We start from the raw sequence: 17,689 nt of genomic DNA on the forward strand, positions 1-17,689 counted from the left end.
TTTACTTCTGAAGTGAAATAATCATTAGCCTATAAAATCTGAACGTGAAAAATGTAAAGGTGGGCTATAAATAGTTGGCAAGCAGTATTATGGATCACTGGCCTCGTATTGTCCCAGTGGACCACAGTACCACAGTGGTTTTCTTTTATATTAATTTCCCTTTTTTTTTTAATCTTTTTTTTTTGTCGCGCTCTCTCTCTCTCTATCTCTTCATGAGGGAGAGGGGGAAGGTTTTGCACAGATACAGTACATACAACTACAGAAACGCACGCATCAGTCACAGACCCGGCATTCAACTGAGATTCTCTAAGTATGTTTTTTGTTTGTTTTCCAGTCAGTCTGCTGCTTCTTCTTTGGACTTAAATGTCCTCTGAATGAACGCTCTCATTGTGCTTCATTACGTCCACTTGTATACATGCATGTAATGGGTATAGGCAGTTATGGACCGTAGATTTTAAAATGACTACATTTAAAGGAATCAATGTTGTTTGTTTAACTACTGGAAGTTTTTTTTTTACACTGAACCAGCAATTGAACCCCTCTGACCTTTTTAAATCGTGGATAAGCTGCTCTTAAAGCCTTCTGCTCTGAATATCTCTGTTGACAATAAAAGGAACTGCAGGAGCTTCATCATCATTAAATGTTTTGGTACATAGCTGTGTGCTTTGGTCTTATAAATCTGGTATTGCTTTGCCTGCAGTTGGAAGGAAAAGCCACAATGAGCTTGATTCGATACATTGATTTATATGTTACACTTCAAACACAGTGGAAGAACTATACATGCACATACTGTTGCAGTCTGCAGAGACCTAAACATTATATCTAGCCATGTTCTGCTCGTTGAATAATGAATCATGTTTCATCATCTGTCCGACTGAGATTCTGCAACATTCTCACAAAGGTTTGCTGACTTTGCTCCCTAAATTAACAGTGAGCCTTAACAGAAGAGTCGTCATGTTTTTGGCTGACTTTCAAAGCTATCTTCTTCATATTCATGTTGTTATTTTTTTTTCTTTTAGATTGTCAGAAAATGAAGAGAGGAAAAGTATTGTCTATTTCATCAAGTCTTGGGCTGTCTTTGTCAAAGTCCCTCAAAGACCGGCTCACATGCTGAAGTGTAATTGCCAGTCCCTCACTTTCTGACTCTCTTGGTTCTCGGTCCAACGAACACGAGTGCTTGCACATTTGGGCTAATGATTTTGAATAGTGATTAAAATGAATTGGAGAGTGCGCTGCCTGTGTAGTATCTGGACCCCTCCATCATTAGTGGCTTCCTCTCTCTCTCTCTCTCTCTCTTCTCTCTCTTCTCTCTCTCTTCTTCTTCTTTTACTGTTTCTGTATCATCAGTGTTAGTTGAGCAGGGGTTTCAGACGAGGCCTGGGGAGGGCTTTCATGAGCAAAGACTCAAAGATTTCCTCACTTCTTGTAATCATGGACACCACTCTTATAGCACTTTCACTGTCATCTTCTGCCTTCTCAAAGGTGCCTTTGATTCCCCCACATCCCACACCCAGGCCGGATAGTGTCACATTATATTTTTCCTATTTCTTTTTAAGTACCCCCCAAACCCATCTCTTTGCCCCTTTCCTGTCTTTCTCTCCTTTTCAGGCCCAGCCTCATCAGTGCGTGTTCATATGTATTGTCCTCTATCTGGAGCTGATTTAGCACTCCTCACTTTGGGACTGCTTAATTCCCCCCCCCCCCCACGTTGCCTTGATCCACCTTTTTTGAATTGGCTCTCACTCTTTGTTTTTCCCTCTTCTCCTGTTTTAAATGAATAATGCAGAAGGGAGGAAACGGAGATTAAAGAGGTGCTAAAGCCAGTGCCAACTTCTGTGGTGCGCAGCTCTTCACCGTCTCTCACATGACCAGGAGCACATCAGGGCTAACAAGCTTTCCTGGCATTTTACTCTGCTCTGCATCTGTCTCACTCTGTCTTACGTCATCTCTGCTGTGCACTGCTCCCACTCAGTTTTGCCACAGTTGATTGAAGATATGTTCTTTTACATCAAAGCTGGTGACTTGTTGTTGGCCTTTTTTTTGGGAGGCTCAGGAAAGCAGATCACATCCAGCACAAGCAAGGAGCTTGTGCTGGATGTGATGGAAGAAGGCTTCAATTATATATCATTATAATTATTATATTATTATTATTATTAATAAATCAAATGGCTAAATCATTTGACCTTTGTTGTGGTCAGCACAGTTGGTTGAAGAGCAATAGCGTAGAGGTTGTGGTCATGGTAGCCAGACTGAGTCACTTGCACTTCAAAAAACAATACTCCAGAGTTGTAAATTGAATTTGTTTGTAAATTAAATTGGGCAATAAATTAATTTTTCCATTGACTACACATTTTTTAAATTCATTTAAATTCATTTAGATTACTTCTTGTGCTGTGACGATTGCATAATATTTTCTGTGGTTTCACAGAAAGCTTTCCAGAATTTGTAAAAAAAAATAAAATAATGTCACCGTCTGAGTTCTCCATTTGTATAAATGTGAAATGCTAATGTTATTTACTGGGGTCCCCATTTATTTGGAGCCAGTATTTTATGGTGATAAGCCACTTTATGGTTGAGGAGACGGCATATAGTTTGGCAGAACACAGTGGGTAATTGAGCATGTGTCATAAGAAAAATACAGATTTGATTTTAGGATGGTAAAAATTAAGTGAGTACTGGCGATATGTCTCCGGTAATGAAGGAAAAGAAAAAGATCAAAAACCCTGGTGTGAGCTAGAAGTGAGAGACGAAAGAAGTTTCCACTGAAAATTGCTGAATAGTATTGTTAATGTCTTTTTCTCTGCTCCTCCTGTTTTGCCTCACTCTGTTCCTCCCTTCTCTCATCTATCATATAATTACCTTTGTGTGATTGGGCCTGCTGTGAGAATGTCGGGCTGGAGCTTCACATAAGATGGAGCACAGTGGAAAAATATTGTTTGTTTACTCTGAATGGTTGGTGGTCTGCATGGGAGATTGTCTTTTTTTATTTTTCTTTTTTCAATTTTCTCAACAGAAAAACTATCAGTTTGTCTGACAAATAAATGGGCTTCTCGATTCCTAATTTGCATATACTGTAGAGCTCCTCTGTTTTTATCTGCACAATATAATAAACCTGCACCTGGCAGCCATTCTAGCTGTAATGAAAGAACAGTTGTGGATCATTTGTTAAACATTTTTTTCTTTTCAAAGTTTAACGATATAATTGTGTCACTGCAGATGTGGTTGTCAATTTTCAAAAAAAAATAAAAAAAATTGGTATAACTTGAATCGGAAACATCTAATGGTAAGATAGTAGACTGTAACAGACGAGGGACTCCATCTCTCACCTCCCCTTTTCCCAAACATGTCGGGAAACTTAAGTGGCCTTTGCATCGTAGAAAGGATGTAATCCCCACTCTCTCTCTTCCACTATCCCCTCTGCTGTTTTCTAATTTATCTTCATTGCTTTATACTTCGAGTTTATGTTCATTTTTGTTCTGTAGTGATTTCCATTTGGGCTGCTGTAGAAACATTACCGCACAAGATTGTGGCCTTTGTAATGCAAGGCCATTGGCTTAAGTTTTGTAAGACTATGAAAACCAAATGATTTTATTTTAAAGGGATTGTACACATTCAAACATACGTATGTGCAGTATATTAAATTTATGACAGTAAACCTTCCTAAATGTTACACAATGGACCTTTAACCCTTAATGCTCATGCAGCACAGATCAATGCCGCAGGTGCACCCTTGTCAAATTGCAATAATACATAACTCCTTATGGATATATGGACATCTTTACAGAAGCTTTACAAAATGCGTGTTTTAAACTGGGAGTAGCGATAATTGTCACAAAATGGTCCGTTTTTATTTATTTTTTGTTAAATTAATGTGTTAAATGTGTTTATATAGTTGTTTTTTATCAGATTGCCTATAGGTTGTGCTGGGAAAAAAAGGATATAAGACACCCTACATTGCACATTCTTATATCCTCCTATATATATATATATATATATATATTTATATACATATATATATATATATGTATATATGTATATGTTTTAAAAATAATAATGGAAAAAGCAGTCTAAATGCCCATAGTTCTAAGGATTAAGGCCTCTTACACATCAACAATTACCTGAATAAACAGCACAAAATTGCAAATATATCACTTTGCAGGGTTTTTATGCATCCTCGCAATTTACACGAGGTACAACATTATTAAGATAATATGTTATAACGACCAGGAAAACAGTTGTATCTTGGCTTTCGCCTGTACAGCAGCTGTACCAAACCAAATTTCCATACTAGTTGCTATGAATAGTTGGGGGATTTAGATTTTAGCTGCCTGCTACCACACTGCTGCCAAAATCACAGCCATCCAGGCTGGCCAACATTTCTCGTCCACATGTTAGAAATGCAGGCACACTGGTACCTTTGAGTTTCCACTGCTGCTTTTGCCAGCCAAATCTTTTGGATGTTAAAAATTCTTTCCTGTGATGACAGCAGGGCTTTGGTCAGACTGAGACGGTGGGAAAGACAGTGAAGGGGGGGGTGGAGGTGGGTGGGTGATTCAAGGAGATTTGGGGTTAAGGTTTACTCTTCTCTTTGTTGGATTAGTCCTAGTAATAGGACCAGGCTTTTCTTTTAACTGGTTACTCAGTACTTGTACACTGGTACCCAAACAATGTTAATTGTGCTGTTTTTTGGTGTGCGTTAATCTAACATGGCAGTCTTAATTGATCTTGTTAATGTGGGATGTGAGAGGCGAAAGATCATCAGGGACCTCCGATGCCTCCTGGTTATTTTGACACGTAGTCAGTCAGAAACATTAGAGGGTTAGGAGAGGAGTAATGGTGCCAGCCCCAATCTGACTTAACACAAGGCTGAAGTGCAAAGAATCATGACAAGAGGCAGGAAGGCTGATATGGTGAATATCTGGCATGTTCCTCCCGTGACAACACGATGAAAATACCATAGCACCCAGTTACTCAGCCTTTGGCTAATAAGCCTTATTTTCACCTGGTATAAATTTCCCCATGCATATCCAGGATGTTGCCAAATTGTCTTACTGGTACAGTAAGACAATTACTTACTGCTACAGTAATAAAGCTGCATCTGTTAAAGGTTGAAGAGCATATTTATTTATGGATCAGGTATTTTCAGGTAGTTTTCGCTTGTTTTATTCGTTGTTTAACAAACTTCTTTTCTGTACAGTTGTTTTTGTGTAATATGATTGTAATTACATTTACGTTATAATAGGAATCACTGGTATTAAGATAACGGTAGCAGTTGTCACATATTTACACTATTATTAGTACAGTAGTCGTTGTCGGAATTTGGCTTCCCAAAATGGCAGCAAGCTCACCAACCCTGGCACTTCTGTCATGTTTGTTTCACAATTAATCAATCGTACCCACAGTATAATACTGTTCAATATTTGCATTGCTGTTTGTGTATGCAAAGTGTGGGACATTTTTAGACCTCTCAGACACACAGTCACCTTGGAGGTGACAACTTCTTAATTCTTATTTTCCTGTTTTACCGACTATCAAATGATCAAGGTACCAACCCTTTTCCTACGCATCTGTCAATAGTTTCTGCTTGTTATTACTTCTTCAGCTATTTTCCTTTTTCTTCATTTTGAAGGTTGAATACACACAAACACCTCACACATGTTTATGTGCTTGAGGATGACCAACCATTGCTGTTAGTCATTCATTGTTTCCAGTGGAAATTCTGGGTAAATCAGTGTTAATTGTGGGGCTATGTGAGCATATTATATGGATTAGTGTGCAGAGCATCTGTCTTGGTAATGTTCTTTCACCATAAACATGTTGAGAGCAGACAAGAATCCTGTTACATATGTTAGAATATGCATTTGTCATACATTGTTTAATATTTGTGTAAAATATTCATTCAGGAAACCCAATATGCCACTGCCATCTTTAAGTGCGTCGATAAGCCAGGAAAATGTTGGTGAACTAGCTTCTGCAAGTTGCTTGCATCCAGGCTACATGCCTCAACATGCAGCAAATTAGTGCAATGGTATACACCCATACCCAACATACTTACCTCTGATTGTCCCATGTATGTAACAGAAAATTAAATGGAACTGAATAAATCCTGGTAAAACTAGTAAATCTAAGGAAATAATTCTTTCACTGATCCTTGAAAGAATGCCAGGGAAATGCAGACTCTGCTTTATTCATTCATTAGAATTGCTGCCTGCTGTATCTGTGCCATGCTGAAACTTGAGAGGGATCCAGAGAAAGAGTGTCAAATCCACAGGCGTGACGTAGGATCTAGTTTAGGTGAAACCGGACACGGGCACTGTGTTCAGTAAGCAGTGCTCAATAGGTTGCCGCTGAACAACAACAACAAACTTAGTTCACTTGATTGAGGTCGATACTTATTTTGGATTGTGTTTTTTTTGGGTTAAAAAGAAAAGACTTGTGTTTGTACCTTAACGGTCATTGTAATGTTTGTTTCTCAGAGGTGTGAAGGATCAAGCTCCAAACACCATGGATATGGATACGCAACCACAAGGACAGCAAGCAGCCGTGCCAGTGTTCCAGCCCCAGGTAACCCCACACAGAGATGTACACAAGTCAAACTACAATCTTGCTTTGTAAATTAAGATGACACATATAGTGAAAATCTGTTTTATTAAACAGTTCAGTTCTTTATAGGGCTGTGACGCCTTTCTTCTTTGCAAAAACAGGTCCACCCACAAAAACACACACACAAACATGACAACCTTATTAATTATTACTATTAGTCATGTTTGTGAGGTTGAACAATTGTTGCATTAATTGTCTGTTAGGCTTTCTCCGCCAGCAGGTAAGTATGCAGATTTGTGTGCTACTTTGCCATCTACAGTTTAGAACAGAAATACTTGATTGTGACAGATGTAATATTAGATTTTATCCATATGGAATATCTTGGTTTGGTCCTGATGTTGATTAATTCAATTATTTAAGTGTTGGGAAGTGTTTAATCATTTACAATATTATGTGCCTTCATCCATTCAATCGCAAGCATAACATGTAGCACCTCCTTCACATTTTGAACTGCTGTAATTTTGCTCTCTTTTGCCTGTGTCGGTCAGGATTTGCCTTAAATTCCAAACATCCTTCAGACCACTGTAGCCTGTGTGAGATAGACAGCAGAGGATGAATGTTGAGTTGGTTCTATTGATCTGAGCTCTGGAGGACGGTACAGCTTGGCCTCCCTACATGCCTCTCTTGGTTCAATACTTCTCAGGTTTGCTCCGTGCATATCTGGTCATTGTTGGATTTTAATACCGCCCTCCAACATTAGGCCCATTGATTTCCTTCCAGTAGGATGTTTTTTTTTCCCTCCATAACTATTGAATAGACTTTAAACAAAGAGGATCATCCGTATACCCCAGAGTATTCATTTTCTGATAAAGGAATAACACTAAAAATAGGCCTTCTCTCTCAGTTGTTGTTTTTCCTGCGCATGCAAGGGCATTACAACATTAACACTGAAATTGCCAAGGGGGTTAATTTATTCTAAGATTTGTAATTGCAAAATTAAGGATAATTGGGTTGTGCACAGAAGAAAAGTCAGATAAAAGCTCTAATGATTCATTTGACTTGGGCAACACCCCCGCACAGACACATACACATACACACACACACACCAGATCATGTGCTGATCTCTCAACAGTTGTGTATTATTTTTCAGGCTTATTGTTTTCTCACTGTGTGTTTCCAATCTATTTCTAGCACTTTGCATCAGTTTTAATTCCAGCCACACTTTTTGTGCTTAGGCTCTTGGAAGCTCAGTGAACTTTTTATGTGACATCATATTGTTCCACTTTGACAGAGCACATCTGAATGATTTCACATTTAGTGTGAGATGGAGGAAGAGAGTCGGTTATGTAGATGGCTGTCTAGCCAGAAACCAGATGGTTGTCTTTCAGCAAGTCCTCTATCTGCTTCACACTTTCCAAAATGAAGAAATCTGAATTGTGTATGGCGTAAAGGATTTTCTGGATCGCTTGCATTATCAGTTCTCTTGGTCCCGGAGGTATGATGCATATGCATTAGGTAAACGAGATGAGCTGGAAAGGTGTGCGGTTTTGAAGGTGCATTTGCTCTTTGAGTGAGTGGGAGGGTTGGCGAGGAGGCCTCCTCAGATCAGATCGTCACTGCAGAGTTTGACAGACACAGATCTGTCTGTAAGCACTGGGACAAGACGGTGCAGATGTGGAGCAGATTGAGAGGAGAAGAACGAGAAGCACCTTTGGGGTGAATCCTGCCGGTGTAACTGCCTGGCGGGCTCACTGGCTGACTAGCTGAGAATTAATATTGCATGATGCTGTGCTCAAGGGGGCTGGTGGCTGCTGAGACTGGAAGAGAGACCCTCTGCTTGCCAGTTGATGTTTCCGCCGCCCCTTGCAGTCATCCTTTTCTCTCTTGGAAACTACATCCACACTAATTCAGCTAATCTTGTAAACATTATTACAGATGAACAGTTTGTGTTCAAATTTGAGTTTTGAGGTCATATTTGAGGAAATTGACTTGCATACTAAAACACTACATTATGAAAGCCAAGAAAAACAACACTGTGCATCACGGTTTGTCCGATTATATCTCGATGATAAAAATGTCCTCTATTGTTTACTTCCAGTTGTGTCAAAAATCACACTTTTTACAGGAATATTTTTAGCTATTTAGATGTGGCTTTGCATGATCCGTTGCGTCATGGATTCTGGCAGGAACTTTGAGCAGGATTCCAAACAACTCCAAACAAAAAATAAATAAAGGGAGTATTTCTGTCAAATGTATGAAAAGTCTGACATGGACCAAAAAATTTACTTTGCAAATTATGCCTTGAGTGCTCATATCAGAACCCAAACTCAGATGTTGCTTGAGGACTTTTCCTGTGTACATTAAATAATAATGATGATGGAAGATTGTCTGTACACCTGTAGCTGGAAAGACATGGAACTTTAATTGTTCCTGTTAATGCATTTAGTGGTCGAGATGCTTATTTGTCTTTTCCAGTAATTTTCTTTCATTATTCTATCTTTTTTTTTTTAAAGAATATAGCCAATGTTCTGCTTCATTCCACCTTGCAGGTAATTTTTTTTTTAGATCCTGGCTCAGTGTGGACAAAATGTCATGGTGAAAAGATGTGTTTTCAGATATAGCCGACTCGTTGTGGACATGCCCCAGGTTTCTCTCTATCCATCCCTGCATGCCCCCCTGTCCCTCTCCATGGGAGACGGCACCTCTCTGCCGCCACTGGCCTTCCTGTGGCAGCCATTGGCACTGCTGGGCTGTCACATCACACCCTCTTCCCTCTGCTGCTTGTCTTCCCCCTCTCACCCTCTTTCCCCTCTCCCTGTCTTCTGCATCCCCTTTTCCACTCACCATGTGTCTTGTCAGCTGTGTTTGGCAATGGTGTCATTATCAGGCAGCCTGTATCACACTTCCACCACTGAGCTGTCTGTCTGCTCTCTCTGTCTCTCGCTCTCTGTTTTTTTTTGCACACTCTCTTTCTAGCTCTTCTCTTTCAATCCCCCTGCTAGTGAGTTGCCCATGGCGGTTGTGTGTCACCTTTATACCCAAGACATGTTGTCCCTTAAAGTCTTTACCCATAATTCCTTGCACGGCTGCCACCTAATTTCCATTCCCTGCAGCTTTTCTGCATCACCAACCAGAATGATGTAAGTGAAAAGAGTAAGTTCACCACATTGTACAGCACAGACAGGTTAGGTGTGAAAAAGATAAAGAAAGTGTGTTTTACTTTGAAAATGAAAGTAATTATGAAAGATCCTCCTTGCACGCATGCACACTTATTTCTTCTTCTGATGATGAAATGATTCATTAGAAGATTTCAGTTCCTGATTTGGTCTCATCAATTCTGTAGAAAAGTACCTGGACTCTTAATCAAGGCATTTCAAACTTAATTTTGCATATTAATCACACGTTTGTGCCACACTTTTCTCATTCAAGTCAACATGATATACATGACTCCAGGCAACTCTTCATTTTTATTATACATGTGAATGATCAGACCAGTTAAGGGTTTTACATGCAGTTGTCTGTATAACCCTATCAATTTTGTTGAGCTATTGACCCCACATCCATCAGGGTCATTCCCCTGTGACTTCCCGTGTGTGTGGTGTGCGTCAGGGCTTTGTGTTTCAGCTAGGAGCTCCCGATTGTGTGACACCCGTGTGCGGCAGATGAGACAGCCTGTCAGTCAGCTGCAGCCTGGCTGCCCTTTGAAGGCCTGGCCAGGGGGCGAAGAGGTGCCGCAAATGGCCTGTGAAGTTTACATACACTGCCCACTGCTAAACAGATTAGCTCTAATGAAGTGTCTAATGCTGGGGCTGCTGGCTGACATAATCCTGCCTGGCAGCCCGGCCCCTTGGCTGCCAAAAAAGCCGCCCTCCCTCCAGCCCTCTCTTCCACCCTCGCATGGCCTCTGCTACCACCCAGGGCGACTCCACACGGGGAGGTGCCCACTGTTAATCATGCCGGACAGTGTGCGATCTGACATGCAAATGTAGGTCATTGCATATGTAAATGTGTGATTACGGGGCTGGCATGCCAGGACACATTAGCAAGACTGTGCTCTCAGCAGGCGGTTGTCACAGCGCTTTAGAGGTTCATGCTAACATTTGTCAAGCTACCACGCAGCGACTGAAAGCAATGCCCCCTTGTCCTCTCTCTCTCTCTCTCTCTCTTCCTCTCTCTTTCTCTCTCTCTCTGTCTCTCTCGCTCTCTCTCTCACTTCTTGATCTTAACACCTCAAACTGTCCATCCTGCATCATTTCTCAAATGCATTATTATCGAGCACAATATGGCCACACTTTCAATGTGACACAACTTCACGATATATTTAATAAGATATTTGAGTAGTTTTACTACTTCTACATTTAACATCTTTATAGTACAGTTTAATTTATTCTGAATTACTTATTAACGTATTGTTGAAGCATTGCGTTGCAGTTTATCCCAAAGTGGAACAGCTGTTCTTGAGCTAGGGTAATGCTGAACAGTGGTTTGTGGAGCAGAGTGTCATGCTCGCTGTCAGCCTGACTCTCAGACAGCATGGGATTATGATGGTGGGCCCGTGCCGAAATAATTCACACACGTCAGCAGTGTTAAATGGACAGGGCATCTCATTGATTGTCATCTTAAAAAAAACAAACAAAAAAACAATGACGTGCTTCAACTGGTTCCTCACCCACCCAGCCCCAGCCTTTGTTGAACTATTCTGTTTGTCATCATTTATTTTATTGGAAATCATTTTGCAACACTGGGACTATGCAAGGACTTGAAAATGAATGTGAACATGTGGGCTTAGGCTTCTGTAAAGTTTGATAAACATTTTGTTGAATCAAAATAATACTGCAGTTTCCTCTTAGTGGGATTTAATTGTTAATTTTCACTGAATCAAAATCAATTTCTTTCCCCTTGGTAGTGAATAGACTGCTAAAGAAATCCTGGATGGCCTCTGGTCCTTCTGTGATAACTCTGTGAAACACAAGCGAATCAAACAAGTGTGATGACACTACTTTCTTGTGTGTTTTGGTGGTGTAGAGGTTAAAATTCGACCTTCTCCACCTCTTCGTCTTCCTTCTGTCTGTCTAAAGCCACTTGCCCATGAGCTGCTCCCACAGCCACATTAGCAGAGGCGTTGGCGACATGTGGCATTCTGATATCTGTCACCCTCTGTTTGCACCCACCGACGCCTTTTACAAGTTTACCAAATGGCTGTAAAGGTCATGCAGCCTGTTCAGTGATTTTTTTTCTGTCCTCTGCCATCATATCCAAGGGGCTCATTCTAGTTTTGAATGTTGTGGTGTTGAGGAATCTTGTAGTCTGTGGTCAGTGTCAGACTGTCAGTGGTGCATCTTGGGGAACTCGGAAGCAAGACAAATTGTCTGTTTACTTAAAACCAGGTAACCTGAGCCACAGAACAACAGCCATAAAGCCAGGGGTGATAATTAGGAGATGTAAGGCATAGTTTAATGAATTACATGGTAACACAATCAATTCACTTATAAAAGTATATGATTAAGAACTGGTGCCAAATTGTCTCCTGTCAACCTCTGCAATTTATAATATCTGCAAGATTCTACGTGCTACAGTCCCTCTGCCGTTTTCTAAGTAAATGTTAACAATTCTTCTTACTTTGTTGCTCTTTTGAACTCATTGTTTGCGGTTGCTTTTTTATTTTATTTTATTTTTATTTTTTGTTGGCAACGTAAATAACAGAAACATGACATTCCCCCCACCTGTGTGTTGTTTTGGTGAATTGGTGTGATGCTGCCGATGAATATGTGCACATTCCTCAGGACCTTTGATAGCGTGACACATCAGCCCGATGCCAGTCAAATCATGAGAAGCCTACAGCAGCCTCTCAGCAAAACAAACTACTGAAGCTAGGCCTCTAAAGTTTCACCCACATCCTTCAGCTTTCATCCTTTCCTCTCTCAGCAATCTGGAGATAGTTGCACTTCTATGGTAAACACATAGTCAAATTATGCCACTAGCTAAACCATTTAAACTGTGATGGTTGTGGAGGGCTGGAGTGTGCTTTGCTAACATATCCTAAAAGTCTAGACTATGAGAGGACATAAGAGAACTTGCACTCTGTGTAAGTGTGTGTGTCTGTGGGCTCACACACACACACACACACACACACACACACACACACACACACACACACACACACACACACACGTGTGCCTGGCTTTTGCTGGAGGTGTGATTATGATTGATTGTTCAACATGATTGAACCAGAACAATCATGTGACACATGCTGTTAGGTAAAATGGATGCCCTAATATTGAAAAGGAATAATCCTTGTGATTAAATGTGTTACATTGCAATTAAGTGAGTAAGTGTGAAATTAAAAATGAGTTTTGTTACATCAATAAAGAGCTAATTAGTGCTAATGAAGAGTTCACCATGCATGTATTGTGCTTTCTCTCTCAGTTTCAATATTGCTTCCATGCTAATGAATGTATGTGTATGGATATTTTTTAATAAAAGTCTCTTTTTTCTTCTTCCAGAAACCACTGCAGCCAGATATGGGTCATAATTCGCTGGCTAACTTCCAGATTGAGAAGAAGATTGGCCGTGGGCAGTTCAGCGAGGTGTACCGGGCGAGGTATCTGCTAGACAACACATCAGTGGCTCTGAAGAAGGTTCAGGTAATGCACAGCAAACAAGTTATTTCAAAAAGCAAAGTGCACCAGTCTTTTTCTCTCTCTAATAATCATTATGTTGGATGTACCGTAATGTATCTGTCGGTCATAAAGCAAATACAAATATTACAAAGGTGCTTAACAGCCCGGTCAAGCCTAATAAAATATTGCAAGGAATCTTGAAGGAAGAAGGCCAACAGATCATACAATGAGAAAGCACTAGGCAACAGTGCATTCAGTATTCACCAACTTACCCACACGTACACAAAACCTGGATGTTATCCTGCTGTGAGGAAGTATTTACTCACACATACACACGGCTTATACAGTGATATGTGCATGTTACTCAGATGTGAAACACCTGTAGTCACTCTAACGCCACTGTCTAGATAACAGCAACCATGTTTTCTGTTTAAGTGATTTTTTTTTCTCCCCACTCTTCTTTCTCTCCACCTTTTGGGTCCACATCCATCTTACCATTTCTTGAACATGTCATAATCTCTCTCCCTCTCTCTCTCTCCTTCTCTTCTCTTTTGATCTCTTGATAGATATTCGACTTGATGGATGCCAAAGCTCGGCAAGATTGCATCAAAGAGATAGATCTCCTTAAGGTAAAGAACCAGAGAGGAGGGAGACAGCGCCATGCACTGTGCTCTGTTCTCTTAAGGTGCCTCAGCTGAGACCCTCCACCACAGGAAAACAATTGATCTGCACCAGACGGCATGGATGTGTGTAATGTGTGTGTGTGTGTGTGTGTGTGTGTGTGTGTGTGTGTGTGTGTGTGCATGCACATGTGTGCCTTCCTTGCATGATATGAATGCAGAGGGGGTTTTTTGTATCTGTGCACACAAGTTAAAAGTGAATGAATATGTGTGTGTGTTTGTGTGTGTGTGTGTGTGTGTGTGTGTATGAGACTCCAGTTGGTGTGTTTTATGAGCAGCAGTGCTACATCCCTCCAGGCTCACATTGACTTCTTTTTTAATGCCAAAACTATTGTTTTTTATCTTCTTGTCATGTTTAAAGCTGGGCAACAGAGCACCAACATAGAAATTTAGCAGCCTCCCTCATGTGATTCTTGATGTTTTGCTTCCCCCCTCTCCTCATACTTCTTGTACTTTGTTTTTTTTCCATTGAAGAGGATTCATTTATCAACCAATCTTAAATGTGTCAGTCGGGATGCTCTCAAATACTAATGAACAACTAATGACAGCTTCAGTATTTTTCTGTCTGAAAGATTGTAGATGTGTGTCAAAGTGGTATGTGTTCTTGGTTTGATTGTGTGCATCCAGACATCCCTCATAGCGCTTTACTGCATATATGCAGCCTCACAGTGTGTGTGCTTGTGTGCACTGCAGGGAGTTTGTGCACAAATGTGTGCTCACACATACACATTAGTGAGAACAAGAAAACAAAACCAATTAGTTTGTGCCACTCAAACACTTGAGTGTAGCTCCTGGGGCTCTTTGGGCCAATCAAAGATAGCGATACTCGGATGTCGGGGAGACCCTGTAGAGAGCTGTAATCTGAGTCGCACATCATTGGCTTGATGGTGTTCGACAGCCCAGTTTGCCTGGGTCTGTATCCCTGACCTCCTAAGAGAAGTAGGGCCTGGGTTGTTGAGCTGCAACTAAATCGATTAATCTGTCGATTATTTTCTCAATTAATCTTTTGGTCCATAAAATATTAGAAAACCTTACAAAATGTTCATCAGTGTTCATCAAACCTGGAAAACCTGGAAATGATGATCTCAAATGTCTTGTTTTGTCCACAAACCAAAATGATTAACTTTTAATGAATTCTTTGTCATCCAGTGCAAAGAAATTAAGAAAATATTCACATTTAAGAAGCTTAAACAATCGGAAATCTTGTTTTGAATGTCACCCTCTGCCAGGTGTCCACATCTCCTTTATCTGTCTCCTACCTTTTGTCTTTTCTCTGTCATTTCTCTTTAGGTTGTTTCCATCTCTTCTTTCTATACCTTATTCTCACAATTTCACTGTAGCCCCGCTTATAATCTTATCTCCTCCTTTCTCTCCCCCCCTCACAGCTTTTTGTTCCCTTCTTTTCGTCCTGTAAACTCATTAGTAGTGAACATGGAAGTTATGCTTGATCCTGTGCTGCCCAGCCAGCCCTATAATAAAGGGCTGAGTGTGAGAGGGAGCGAGAGAGAGAGAGAGACGGTTCTTCTGCCTTATCCACGCTAGACAGGCCAACAGGAGACACAGCCAAATCAGAATAATGAGAGGCACACTGGCATGGGCTGACTGGAATGACACACACACAGGCACTGGCACACATGCACACACACTCTCAGTCATGGCCTTTCAACAGTCTGCCTATTTGTTTGTTTGTCTGTCTGTGTTTGCGTCTGCTCATTCATCTGTGTTTTCCCGTTCTGGCATGACGATTTCAACTTGAGAATCTCACTTCTCACTCTGTCCTTTTGTCTAAACCCTTGCTGATAGGAATGTTGGTTGCAGAAAATAGCCTGCTCCCTGCCAATCTGCTACTTTCACCATTCTTCAAATCCCACAGCTGTGTATTCCTCCCGCTTGTGGGTATCAAGACTGGATTGTGTTCTAAAGACTAATGATCTGCCCTAATTAGAAGAGCTGAAGAGCTGTAATGATATCGGTGTGCTTGCTTCTTTGTGTTGTGTGTTACATGTCTGTTTGCCTCAGTGTGTATATTGCTTCTTCTTTCTGTCTGAACCTTATCCAAATCTAAGAAAGTAGTAACCAACGACCTGAACAAGCGTTTTGTTTTTGTCTGAACCTGACCTGAGCCAGTCTCACTGATTATGTGCACATGCGCACCTTGTAAATAACAGTCCGATGACATTGTTTTATTTGGGCTACAAGTAGATTGTTTTAACACATTGATCAAATATGCCGTTTGAATAACATGACAGAACAGGACCCAACCATTGTTCGAACGAAAGTATCCAGCCTCTAGCGTGCATGCCTGGATTCTGCATATGATTAGATTATACTAGTGGTGTACTGACAAACCCGAGAACTGGCAGCAAGCAGCTTCATTTAATATGATATACACACACACTGTAAATTCATTTCTTTAGGTCTGTTTGAGCAGTGCTGCACGTTTCTGTTGCATATTACATGTGCATTTAATGTCTTTCTCAATGAACCAAGTTTCCATCCATACTGACATACTGCACAGGTTATTGATTTCTGTTGGCGACGGATAACGGAAGCTTTTGTCTCTACATCGTCCTCAGCTGTACATGAGCGTGTAATTTTGTTTCATAGCTTTAACCCAATTTATTATCCTGGTTAATTTTGTGTCATCAGATTGCATTAGTCAGTGTGTTGTTCTCTAAGACACATCACCAGCTCACCAAATATATCGCACAGTCTTGCATGATTAAGTAATTACACACACTGGTGGGTCTCAGCCAGCATGTGTAATTACATAATCAAGCAAGTCTCAATGTGATATTTCCCAGTGAATGATTGTAGTGCAGTGGGGATCATTTACATAAACATCTGCATGTTAACATATCTCTTCATTTCTCTGCATCCTCTGCCTGAGGTTCAAGTTGTAGAAGAGGAGTGGGTTGGGTTGGGTGGAGGAGGGGACTTGTCATCACTCCCTGGCTGTGCTACCGTGTGGATCTGTGCAGAACTGCCACTCGGAGCCAAAAATACATATGGCAAGAGAGGATAAGGGTGGGTGAGGTAAAGATGGAGGCATGAGAAAGGGAGAATGAATGGAAAAGATGACTGTGGAGGGATGAAGAGATGGAGTGGAGAGTGTAGTGTAGCGTAGTGTACTGTACTGTGCTCTCCTTTCCCCTCTTGTCTGGATCATCCAGAGCATGAACATTTCTTTAATCACAGCAGAGAGGAGCCGAGTGGAGGATGCTGTCACACCGCTCCGTCTGCTTGCATCACGGGCCCCATCTACTCAACATCGCCACGCCACATAGCTCTACACCTCCAACTCTCCACATATCACCCCCACCACACACACACACACACACACACACACACACACACCTTCTTCACCTTATCCTGCTGTTCGTTTTTCCCTCACCTTTGTTCTCTTTCCCTACCTCGTCACCCTTCCCAGTTCTGTCTCCCATCATTCCTTTTGCTTGTCTGTGTCACTGTGTCATTTGTTTCTTTCCCTTCATTGCACCTCACTCCCACCCTCCTCCTTTTCTCTTCCTGCTCTGGAAGGATAGAGGCTTTGTGCTTACTACAGGGAATGCTGCTCTCCCTTATTGGCCAACCAACAGGAAGGAATCTCTGAGAGAGATGAACCTGGGATGCTTGTTTTTCTGCCATCCATGTCAGCCTGTCAGGGGTGTGTGTGTGTGTTTGTGCATGCTTGCGTGTGTGTGCGCGCGCGTGTCACATGGGTTGTTGTCATAACAGACGGAGGGTTGTTGTGACATGTCAGCCAGCTTTGTCACACTTGTGGACAAAAGCGTCTCATTAGGTCCATGTACCAAAAATTGATTTAACAGTTTTATTTTAATTGGT

The 17,689-nt window shown here is 41.1% G+C and overlaps 1 protein-coding gene across 1 annotated transcript in view; it reads left to right on the plus strand.

The window, feature by feature from the left end:
• Window positions 1-17,689, plus strand: part of nek7 (NIMA-related kinase 7) — a 57,506-nt gene that overhangs the window by 13,781 nt on the left and 26,036 nt on the right. Inside the window, exons 2-4 of the mRNA XM_044044343.1 lie at window positions 6,477-6,564; window positions 13,047-13,187; window positions 13,730-13,792. Coding sequence (XP_043900278.1) covers window positions 6,505-6,564; window positions 13,047-13,187; window positions 13,730-13,792 — 264 coding nt within the window. The 5' untranslated portion in view covers window positions 6,477-6,504. The remainder of the gene's footprint in view (window positions 1-6,476; window positions 6,565-13,046; window positions 13,188-13,729; window positions 13,793-17,689) is intronic.

This window comes from Solea senegalensis, linkage group LG14, assembly GCF_019176455.1.
Source record: "Solea senegalensis isolate Sse05_10M linkage group LG14, IFAPA_SoseM_1, whole genome shotgun sequence".
In the NCBI taxonomy this organism is placed as follows: Eukaryota; Metazoa; Chordata; class Actinopteri; order Pleuronectiformes; family Soleidae; genus Solea; species Solea senegalensis.